This window comes from Vanessa atalanta, chromosome 3, assembly GCF_905147765.1.
Source record: "Vanessa atalanta chromosome 3, ilVanAtal1.2, whole genome shotgun sequence".
NCBI classification, from domain to species: domain Eukaryota; kingdom Metazoa; phylum Arthropoda; class Insecta; order Lepidoptera; family Nymphalidae; genus Vanessa; species Vanessa atalanta.
Window position 1 is genome coordinate 6,388,322 of NC_061873.1, and position 12,391 is coordinate 6,400,712.

Consider the following 12,391-nt stretch of genomic DNA (forward strand, 5'->3'; position numbering starts at 1 on the left):
AGGCGCGCACGCGCAGTCGATACCTGTCCCGCTACAGATACACGGGTCAGAGGTCAGCGGGGACAAAAAAAAAATAAAACACAACTCAAATATAAACATATAAGTACTGATTGCTAATAAATAATTAAAACAAGTAAAAAATAAATCGAATATAGACCACTTTCAGAGTTTAATTATTGAATCGCTAATTGCTCGAAATAAAAGATCATCGAAGAAACATACATTCGTCGACCTCACATCCACTAAGCAAAACTAAAACAGAGAAGATAGTTACTGATAGTCAACTAATATATCGAAATCCACTCACGACGATCGCTTCCACGCAGAGGCATCATTCGTGCTAACTTACAATACATTTGCTCGTAGCAGCCGATGTAAGAGGGTGCAAGAAAAGAAATTGGAAATAATACGTTTTCTGTATTATACATTTCCGGTCTGTACATTAGGGAAAAAGATAAACTGTACATTATTTATACTTTATACAATAAATTAACTAAACTAATTAAAAAAAAAATTAAAGTAAAATAACAAAAAGCAGGCAAATGCATGCAGCTCTGCATACAAGACATGGCGGAAAGGTCAGGTTGTCATAAGAAGGTTTTAGTGACCTCGTAACGACTACAAAAAAACGACACTCATTGTAATGAATATATTACAAACGATGGACGTTACGATTGACTGTACAAATTTTGGGTTTGAGAACGTTGCCCCTTTCACAGAAGGAATAATGTCACAACTGGCCAGATGGCCAAATTGCCTCACGGGCAATCTGACCATCTCAGTTAAATACTAATAATTTATTTATACTAAGTAGTGGCACCCTGTAAAAAATCCATAATTATGATGATTATACTAATAAAATGATATCATGTTGTATGAGTTGTCGTCTTGGCGGCCGGAAGAGTCAGAGGCTGGGATCGAACCGCCCGACGTGGGATCTCTCCGTAAATAATATCAGAGATTAGTAACAAAACATGTACTTACATAATCGTAATACTGATAGGTATGTTCAAAAGCGTAAGCTTCTCAAAATCAACCGATTAAATTACAATAAAATAAATTTTAAAACTAATCTGTGCGAAATATACAGAAGTGCTGTTACGGAAACTGTACATGTTTTAGAACTAAACATAGGTCTCAACGGTGAAATATTTACAGCAGTATCACTTCAGTCATAAATATTATACACAAGTTCGTATTTATCATAAGATAGTCAATGCAAGACGGTGCTGCGGAAATAAATGTTAACGAAGGTTGGGTGCAGAGCCGGCGCCGGCGGCAACTGAAAGTAATCGTGCTGAAGAAGAACAAGCGCCGCGCCCCGCGCCGCGCCTGATGGACAACTACTCCTCCGGGCCACTCCAGCTATGTACAGCAGCGACAATTTAGAGCTATTTACAGTAACAACTTAAAGTAGTGCCAATTCGATCCTAGGGCCTGTAGGTAGCATTCATCCACCAAACTTTACAGTAAAGTTGATCCCTTTCATTCATCGTTCTCGCCAAGTTTTCTCTCTCGTTATCGTTTATTGCGAATCGATATCAATACTTACGTCTAGAGGTTTCTTTAAAACTATCCATCCCGATTCCGGTTGGATCTCAAAGTATTCTATATCGGCAGGGTTATATGGAGCGCTCAGAGTATATACTATGGCGCCGTTATTATCGGCATCCTCGTCGGATGCCGATACCCTTAAGATATTTGTGCCTATACTGGCATCTTGTTTAACATTCTCCACATATTTCTGTAAGATATTAGGATAACTTTTAGATGTGGTCTTTGGAAAAGTAGCTCGTGCATAAGCTGATACATGCAAGCTATAATTAATATTACAATTCTATTTACAGGAACACTTACTTGTCTGTCGAATAGTGGGGGGTTATCGTTAACGTCAGTTATCTCAACTGTAAACGAACAAACACCTTCCAACGACGGCTCTCCCTGATCAGTAGCTTTAACGGTTACCGATACAAATTTTCCATCGTCGCCTTCTCTGTCAAATACCTTGTTGGTAGAAACTTCCCCAGTTTCTTCGTCAACGGTGAACTTAGTACCTTTCTGATTTGGTTGTTGCACAATAGAATACTTAACCTGGCCATTGACACCTTTGTCTTCATCCGTTGCATGAACTTTTATGACTGGACTGCCGTTGGGAGCCCCTTCTTCTACTTTTGGAAAATATGTGGGACAGTCTTTAAATATCGGTTTGTTGTCATTAACATCCGTAATGAATACAACGACTACAGCAGTCGACGTGTGTATAGTGGCGTCTCCGTTGACGCAGCAGGCGCCATCGTCCAGTGCGGTAACATTGAGTTCATATTTATCTCGATCTAAGGATATAGCTTTGTTATGCAATCTTATAACACCAGTGATTTCCTCAATGACGAATTGGCCTGAACTGGTACCACCACCAACGAATCCGAAGCGGACATTATCACCGTCTTTATCTGAGGCTACAACAGTCGTAACTAAAGTATTCGGACCCGCATTTTCATCAACATTAGGGGTGTATACTTGTTGAGAAAATTTTGGTTCCTCGTCATTTTTATTTTTAGTATAAACCCTAACGGTCGCAGTTCCAGTTTTAGCTGGCTCTCCTTTGTCCTTGGCAGTGACGACGAATTCATAATAGGCGTTATTGTTGTCGGCATCTAACTGTTTATTGTTTGTGATAATGCCGTTGGAGTCAACACTAAAGTGATCATCTGTAAGTAAGAAAATATAAAGGCATTAGTTATTACTTTTTATTATTGAAATTAACAATAATTTCAGTTTGAGTTTTAATTAAAATGTGAAGTTAGAGTGGTACCAAACAAGACGGGCTTGCACGAAGCCCTACCAGCAAATTAATTTTATAAGTAACTCTGTAAAAAAGACTATAATTGTAACAACCTGATTAAAAAGTTATTCGTCCAGTAATTTATTGTGTAGCTCATAAGGTTTCTACGAGATAGTTGGGTTAACAGGATAGCAATCCTTTTTAAATAATGAATTGTAATAAATAAATACAATATATAAAAAAGTTGTTAAAATAAAACAGAACATTTAAGTTAAATTTCAACCATGCCATGCAAGTGAAGTATTTTTGAATCTTTTTTGGTCAAAACATATCTTAAAGCCTAAAATATATTTTAAAGATATATAGTAATCGGTAAATTTGACTATCAATAAGCAAGTGTGCCAAAAAGGGATATTGAATTTGAAAACATTTGATTCAATCAACGCTAACCTATTTAATGGGCTTATTCTTACTTAAAATATGTATAATTAAATTGGGTAGTCGGTATCCATACTATTTATTACGACATTTTCCTATCTCAGTCAAATATTATGGATTACTTGTATATACTTGTATATAAGATTATTCTCTAGTTAGTAAGTTAAGTAATCAAAGGCCTAAGAGGATAACTAGACTCCTTTGTATGTATCTAATCTCAAATGCCTCAAGCCAAGCTGGACAAAATGCCATTTCAACTTCAGTTCAATCAGCCGAAGTTAACGATTAAGAAGTATATATTTATATATTTTGAATATCGAACTAGTTTAAAATTGCTGGCAACTAAGCTGAGGTATATGATCATATTTATTTGTCTAAATATACTAGATATATATATATGAATATAATAAACCTAAATCCGTTAATATATTAGACAAATTAATGATTTTAAAATTACCGTTCAGTGCAAGTGTACAAACTTCGGCACATCGGAACAATAGATATCTGAATCGGACCTTTCCCAACATCCTATTGATGTAAAATTAATGATTTATAAAGATTTAAGTTATTGCAAACTTTTTGAATATAAAAGAGAAAGTTTTAGTTTACATGAGAATAATTCCTAAATTATTTATTTTAAGTAATTTTGTTGCATTCCTCTTCAAAAGAGGAAGGCAATATTTTTTTATGTATCAAGTGCCATAATGAAATTATTTGATACGAATGGCGTCGATAATAACAGGCAAGAGAAATAAGTTCTTATTTATAAGTTACTTTCGCCCACCCCAAGAAATACTCCTGTTTGAAAGACGCCTTTGGAAATATTTTGTCAGTATTTATTGTTACTGGTATTTAAGGCCATCTTATGTGTATATTGAGTTTATAAGTAATTTCATAAAAGGTATAGTTTTAAAAACTATGTGTCCATATATTTTACCATTACCAAAATAAATATATATCTCTATAAATCTTATAATTCTTATGAAATTATATACTTTTGGAATTGTGCGTATGATTCGAAATGGATATGTCGCTAATATTATTACCTGAAACTAAATATTCGATCTCTGCATTCTTCCCGGAGTCAGCGTCCATGGCCTTCACTTTGAGGATACTGGTGCCGAGCGGAATGTCTTCGTCGACGTTGTGCGCCTGGTAGTCAGGCAGCTCGAACTTCGGAGCGTTATCGTTGACGTCTGTCACTCGTATCGTGAGCTGGAATTGTATGTGAGTTCATTTATTAATAAAAATAACAACTTGCTTGCATAAAAATTTAAAACAAAATCTATTCTAACTTTAACACATTAAAAAACAAATAACACATATAAGTTGAACTCCGGAGCCTTTAAAAGTTTTTGTTAAAGTTTTTATACGATGTTTTTTAAAGTGAAAACAATTACATTTCGTTTAAAGTAGACGTCTTCAAACTTGTCAACATATAGTCCGTACCCACCTCTACATCTACATCTAAATTTAAGGAGCCAAAAATTAATTGACTCCTTTTTTTAACATACTACACTATGCAATATACCAAAAATTCGTATTGCCTTGATCATGGGCTGAATTTCATGGGCAATAGTCCCCAACGTACCTCTACAGAAGTGGAGAAACCACCGGAGTCTTCAGTGGCCGTTACGACCAAGGAATAGACATGAGGTTGACGTAAGTCTTCGAAATCCAATTCCTTGGCCAGCTTCACGATTCCAGATGTCGGTCCGATGTTGAAGGTTCCAGCCCCCTGACCTTGCGCTTTCAAAGTGTAGCGAATCTCGCGATCCGCAAACGATTTGGCCTTTACAGAAATGATACTGAAAATAAATAATAAAAAACATGTTTTATCCATAGTACAGAAAAGCGGGACAGTTGCCAAATTGTCGGCATTGTTAAAAGTGGAAACAATTATAACAGTGGTGTCAATCCAATGTATTATATCTTTTGTGCCTAAATTAAACTTTTTTAAGACAGTTTTTTTTTTAATAATAGCCCATAAAATAAAGACTGATTTCTGACGACGACTGACTTACACTGGCCCCTCTATCTGGAATCTGGTAAACAGCTAACTAAAGTATTGTTGTTTGGTGGCTAAATGACGAGATACAAGGCCCTATTACCAATAAATGTATTCACGCGCATAAGAAAAAGCCGAAAACCAAATTTAAAAAAAAACATTAAATCAATTGTTGTTTCGCAGGCGTATATATTAATCAATTTGAAAATTGTGTTTCTATAATTACATAGTTCTATGATATTGTCTGATACAGATATATAGTGTTATATATGTAAATATATATCATTTGTATCTTTAACATTGGTATTCAGATTTATCACGCCAGTTTAACTATATATATAAGAATCGGTATTGATATATATGTTTTAGATTGAGATAATAGGCCACAGCTTTACCCATCACCCAAATTTGATACTTATAGGTACTTTTTAATGAATATAGTTTAATAACTGGCCACTAGATGGCGCTCAACTGCTAAACCTTTTAGTCGCCGTTGCAATTGGTATACTTTTGAGAGAATATACGATTCGACAATAAATATGTATCAATAAAATGCATTACAACACAACTATCTAAAATTATATAATTTAGTGTTTACGTTAAAATATAAAAATGAAAATTTATAGTAAAACACGAATTTTGCAAAGATCAAAGGTTCAACTACCTCATTTAAATCGGACCTAATTCGGCAAGAAATTGAATAGTATTAAGTATAGATAATTAATTTATCCAATTTTAAATTGGAATACCGCATTATATTTTTAGATTCAATACTAACATAGACCTACCTTTATTGTTACTAACAAGTAATATTAATAATAATTTTGATGACAAGTTTTATTTTAGAAAATAATTTCTATATTATTTTTAATCTATATTTTACATACATATTTACGTTACAGCGAATTTGAATACATGGCCCGCAAAATACAAACTGCATTATATATCTGAAAGCTCAGTTCACACAGTAATTAACTTTCTAAGAGTATAAACAAATAAACACGCGTATGTAAGATGACGTATACGTTTTATGCTCAATTAACTCAATTGATGAACTCGCCACAGAGTACAATGAACAAAAAGAAATTCACGTATAATTTGTCACATTTCGTATGAATGATGAACGCAATTGAATGGCTAACGAGGCAAAATTTATTGAATTTATGATCGAACCGAATCCAGTATACGTGTAATATATTGAAGCTTAATGATATTCGGTAAATAGAATGAATAATTAAAAAATGGGATACGGTGGTTGTATCTCGAAGAAATCATCAAGCTTTCCGACTTGTCTATCTGTTTCAAGTATCGAACTCGAAATGTATGCCGAACTGTATGACATAACAAATATTAAAACAGCGTATCACATGACACAACATTTCATGAATGAAATATGAAGTGAGTGCTTATAGAATAGCACTGTTGGAGTTGTTTGTGGTTTTTACATTTACTTTGACAAGGTGCTTCACAATATTGAAAAAAATATGCTCAAAACTATTGCAAAAATAATCATATATATAATATTGTGCTTTGCATAATTTGTTTTTACAATTAAGTGTTATTATTACATATTGACTGGCTCGTTAGTCTAGTGGCTAGCTTTTAAGGGTGCAAACCTCGGGTCAGACGAAGTCCTAATCAATACATTTAGAAAAGCGGCCTGGAATTTTGTAATTGTCAATTTACACCCCCGGTCAGCAAATAAAGCCGTTGATCGTGTACCTGAAATCTCTCTGGTCGTGTGCGTTTCCCGTTTCGTCATCTTTATTATAATAAGCAGTGCACACACTAGATAACTATAATATCTACTGTTCAGATTGCTATTCTGAGTTCAAAATGGCTATTTTGACCGAAATCAATCAATAGACGTAATCATCGTGATCATTGTAGTGAGATAAATTTTAAGTCATAATACTTTATTTATGATTTTAATTAGACGACTTACTCTGAATCTTTCTTCTGATTTTCAGCAATTTCTGCCTCGTAGCTCGGTAAATAAAATTGCGGGGCCCGTTTCCCACCGACGATACTAAGTCTTTCTTCGGGAGTTGACTGGAATCTTCTCTCATCTACACGACCACTCTGAAATTTATTAAAAAACATTTAGCCAAATTTAATTGTAATTTATACGTTAATTAATTGGTATATATAGAATATAACAGGGAAATTGTAGAAAGGTGAAAGGCGTACATTTATGAGATATAAAAATACATTTAATTAAATGAATCAAATGAATTTGCAATCCATTGTTTGCTCATTAAAATTACTGTGATATGGAAAGGAAAGACAATATTTATTAAATGTTATTGGTTGAATAAAAATTAATAAATAAATGTGAAAGTAGCAATAAAAAAATATACATATTAAATTCCAAAGCTTCCCAGAGATATAAGATAATAATATGATATAAATATACTTTATACCCTATAAGTATTGAGATATTAATGTAGCTTTCTACTAGTAATTTTGTTTTAGAATTGGATCATTAGTTTCTGAGATAACCTATACACAAACAAACAAATTTAATTTCTTTATAATATTAATATAGATACCTGGTCTTCCGCCTTGACGTAAAGTACATATTCCATATCCAGTTGGAAAGGATCAGTTCCACGGGTGCGTACCACGCCCGAACGTTCGTCTACCTCAAATCTTCCGCCTGTCCTATCTCTGACTATGAAGTAATGGATATTGTGGTCAGTATCTGGATCTCTGGCTTGAAGAGTGAAGACTGGCGTATTGGGAGCCGCGTTGAGTTGTACCACAGTTTGCATCGGCAAGGGACGATTGATGAAGTAAGGAGGTTCGTCGTTGACATCTTTCACGTGAATAATTACGCGCTGATTATCGGTGTCTGTAAAATTGACCAACAAAATAAGTAACTAAATGACATAAACCTTACTTAAACACTATTCGTATTTTTTTTAAATATACGCTTAGAAGTTTTTTTGAATCAAATTATTTTTTGTTAAAAAAAAAGTTGACTATACTTTAGTTAGATCACAAAATTATAAAATATATGATACAAACAAAATTAGAGCAGTCGCTATTTTTCGCTATCGCGAGCCAACTGCCCGACCTCGTGTGTCCTAGTTTGTAATTTAATTCTTACTTTGTTGCAAATTTCTCTTAGTTATCCTTTATTATATACGACAGAATCTCATTTAAGATATCTGTATTGTAACAGAATATTTCTTTCCAATATTCTATTTCGTAGAATTATTTTTGAATTTAAACCAGAGTTTTCAGTTCGCATAATGTGTCAGACTCCGGTAAATAGATCTCGTTAGGTAAGATTCAATTATCGATAAAACCATCAACGAAATGCGATAATGAGGCTAATGAACAATGAAACAGAATCACATTTCATCAAATCGATTGCTGTTTCAAAACAGTATTGAACATTGAGTTTGTATACTTACATTTGAGAGCCACTGTTGGATAAGCATGGAAATAAAGAAGGAACACATTAATTAAAATATACTATATAAATGTCCTAATTTGGTTATGTCATAGCAACATCATAACCCCAAAACCTTTAATATATAGTTAGCTGAGATGACCCAGTGACGTCAACGTCGCGAGGATATACCAACCAACGCGCATTGGAGCAACGTGATGAAATAAACTCCTGTCCTCAAAAGCGAGGTCTTTGACTAGAAGTGGGACATAACATTAACCGAACATAGAAATCGCCACAAAATAATCAAAATCAAAATATACTTTATTCAAGTAGCCTATAAAGTAAGTAGCACTTTTCAATTTCAAAATCAACACGGAACTATATTAAACGTTAAGATAGGTATCACCGGTTCGGAATGTAGATTCTACCGAAAAGAACCGACAAGAAAGTCAGTAGTTATTCTTTTCTAATATTTGCAATACATTTGAGATATATCTTCGAACCAAATTTTAGGAATACGTTACAAGTCACCATCAAGACAATCGTGTGCCCTTTGTCCTGTGGGATTTACTTATACATATCCGTAATAAATCCGACGTTTGGTGTAATCCTATTCATCGGATTCAGTTTCAGGGGTTATTTCACACACAACTGAACACAAGAACCCTATTATGTTTCCTTATCGTTAAAGGAATATCATAAAAACACATATTATGACACATGGGATTATTACAAAATGAAAATATATATATATAGTATATTGTTCTATTAGTGTTGTAAACTATGTAATCTAAGTAAATGTGTTCGGCTAGACGTACGACAAATTTAAAAATAAAATAATAAAATTCTTAGTTTCGTTGTTAAAATAAATATATTTCTTGTTATTATGATAACATTTATAGCAACGAAATATATAATATGTGCCACACACACACAGGCTATGTCGGCACAAAAGAGCGTCAAGCCGTTTGCAGTCACGGGCTTACGCTTAGAACGAGTACATGCTTCATAGAAAAACATTCCAATTTTAATATTATAACTTTCTTTAAAAACAAGCAACTTTATGCGAGAAGTATAAGAACAAAATAAAAGTTTGAATTTCTTGCTTTTGAATTCGAAACACTACTCAATACTTTGGCTTAAAGACAAGTCCGTATATAGCAAAGTTACTTCAATGATCTTCGAGCGCTTCCCGGCAAAGGTACTGCCAAACCCGTAATAATGCCAACTTTTATTTTATACGAAATAAAGTATTCTGTGCCAACGGTTTTTCGACAACAACATAACTATATGGTTGTCTATATTAGATATACAATACAAATAAAAAGACAAAATCGAATTAAGTGCTACCACCCATTCTACATATTAATAAAAAAATTGTAGCAGTTTTTTAGTTACAAGTTTTTTTTTTTTTAATTCGAATATAAACTATAATTGGTTTTGGATGTTATTCAATAGGTATACATGTCGATGAATAAATTACGTACTTTTCCTTTATTTATATATTTCTTTGTAATTGCCGTCTCTTAATTTGTCAGGTGTCAGTTCCTCATCAGTTATAACTATAATTGCTACTGGATTAGTTGAATATTTCATGTATCATCATGTACCATCAATAGTACAATGGCTAAGTAAGTTTTTTTTTTTTTGGTAATTATTTAGTAAACTTCCGATCACTGATTACAGAAAGATGTATAATCTTGTTATTAACATACTTATGTATTTGCATGCTGTATAACTTGGTGGTAGGGCTTTTTGCAAATCCATTTGGGTAGTAACTCCCACTCACCATATATTCTACCCCGAGGCAACTATACCTAGCACTGTTGGGTTCAGGTATAAAGTGTGAGCCAGTGTTACTGCAGGAGCAAAAGACGTAATAAGGGAGAAGGGTTGGTAGAACACTAGAGATGTAAGAAATAGTCATATTTTTATACGGCACCAATTTCTAAGGGCACCGGTGACAATCCTCCGCCCACTTATGCTATAAAATATAACATATTGTATAATATTACATCTATGCATTTATAAGAGGCGCCCCTTATTTATAAGAGGCGAATAGTAATAAGAAGCCTAATCCAGAAGCTAAACTATTTTCTCAAAAGAATATTGCTGGATAGCACGTCTCATAATATTTTCATTCGTACATGTATTTCCTCGAGATATTTTCCTTCACAGCGATGAATTTATTTATATTTATTTATATACTCTTTATTGCACACCAATATAGACAAAAATAATAGGAGTACAACAAAAACAAAGAAAAGAAAAATGTACAATAGGCGGCCTTATCGCTAAAACAGCGATCTCTTCCAGGCAACCTTTGGTAGAGGAGAGAGATAGGATGGTAGGGGTGTACAAATTATTTAATACATAAAAAAAAAAAAAAAAAAAAAAAAATAGATACAATATATATATATATATATATATATATATATATATATATATATATATATGTATATATACGATACATAAATAAATATTCCATAAATATATAATTATATAACAATATAATATACATATACATTATAAATATATACATTTACATACTATAGATACTTACATAATAAATAAAATATTGAATTGCAGTATTTCTTCATGAAGCAAGATAGTGCTCTTTTATAATTTTTTTAAAAGAAGTAATAGTTGGTGCACGTCTTGCTTCTAGTGGAAGAGAGTTCCAAAGACGAATTGAATGGACTGTAAATGAGTCACTATAAAAAGATGTTGTATGGGGAGGTATTTTTAGCACCAAATTCTCTTCAGAACGAAGATTATGGCTATGTGAAGAACTGAGAAATTGAAAACGTTCTTTTAGATATGAAGGAGAGGACGGATTGAACAGAATACAGTACAGAAGTTGAAGGATGTGAGTATTCCTGCGAAGCCGGATTGGGAGCCACTTGAGCTTTTTACGAAATTCAGAAACGTGATCAAATTTACGAAGACCAAATATGAATCTGATGCAAAGATTTTGGAGACGCTCAAGTTTATTAAGTTGCTCCTCTTTTAGATCAAGATAACATGCGTCGGCATAATCGAGAATTGGTAGTAGGAGTGACTGTGCTAACATAATTTTGGTAGGGATGGGTAGAAAGTTGCGTAATCTTCGAAGGGAGCCAACGGCTGCAAAAATTTTTTTACTAATCTCACTTATCTGTGGTTCCCAAGATAGGTGCTGGTCAAAGGTAATTCCCAAATTTCTAGCTGTAACACTGAACGGTATGTTAACACCGCTAAAGTGTACAGCCGGGAGATCCGAAAAAGATATACGTGAAATTAATTTTGAACTACCAATAATCAGCACCTGTGTTTTATTTGGGTTTACACGTAATCCAAATGCAGTAGACCACTTTGAAATATTTAATAAATCATTATTTACTAAATGTATAGTTTCAGGAAGGTTCGCAATTTTACTTTGTGAATAGATCTGAAGATCATCTGCATACAGGTGATAGAGAGAACATATATGAGAAGTGATGGTACTTATAAAGACCGAAAACAAGAGGGGAGACAACACGCCACCTTGTGGAACGCCAGCAGTTATAGGAGCCCATTCTGAGAAAGAATCTTGAACTCTTATCCGTTGCCGGCGCCCATACAAGTAAGAATGAAACCAACCGATTACTTTAGGAGATATGTTAAGAGAACACAAAATAGCAAGAAGAATATCAAAGTCTACAGTGTTGAAAGCATTACTAAAATCTAATAATGTCAACACAGTAACCTGTTGATTATCCATTCCTAATCTAATGTCATC

At 33.5% G+C, this 12,391-nt stretch overlaps 1 protein-coding gene across 1 annotated transcript in view; it reads right to left on the reverse strand.

The window, feature by feature from the left end:
• Nucleotides 1-1,294: 1,294 nt before the first annotated feature.
• The window catches only part of LOC125077294 (neural-cadherin-like), a 54,515-nt gene continuing 43,418 nt past the window's right edge, over nt 1,295-12,391 (reverse strand). Inside the window, exons 3-9 of the mRNA XM_047689205.1 lie at nt 8,651-8,662; nt 7,781-8,082; nt 7,174-7,310; nt 4,812-5,028; nt 4,267-4,435; nt 1,858-2,708; nt 1,295-1,744 (exon numbers count right to left, since the gene is read on the reverse strand). Of these exons, the coding sequence (XP_047545161.1) occupies nt 1,526-1,744; nt 1,858-2,708; nt 4,267-4,435; nt 4,812-5,028; nt 7,174-7,310; nt 7,781-8,082; nt 8,651-8,662 (1,907 nt within the window). The 3' untranslated portion in view covers nt 1,295-1,525. The remainder of the gene's footprint in view (nt 1,745-1,857; nt 2,709-4,266; nt 4,436-4,811; nt 5,029-7,173; nt 7,311-7,780; nt 8,083-8,650; nt 8,663-12,391) is intronic.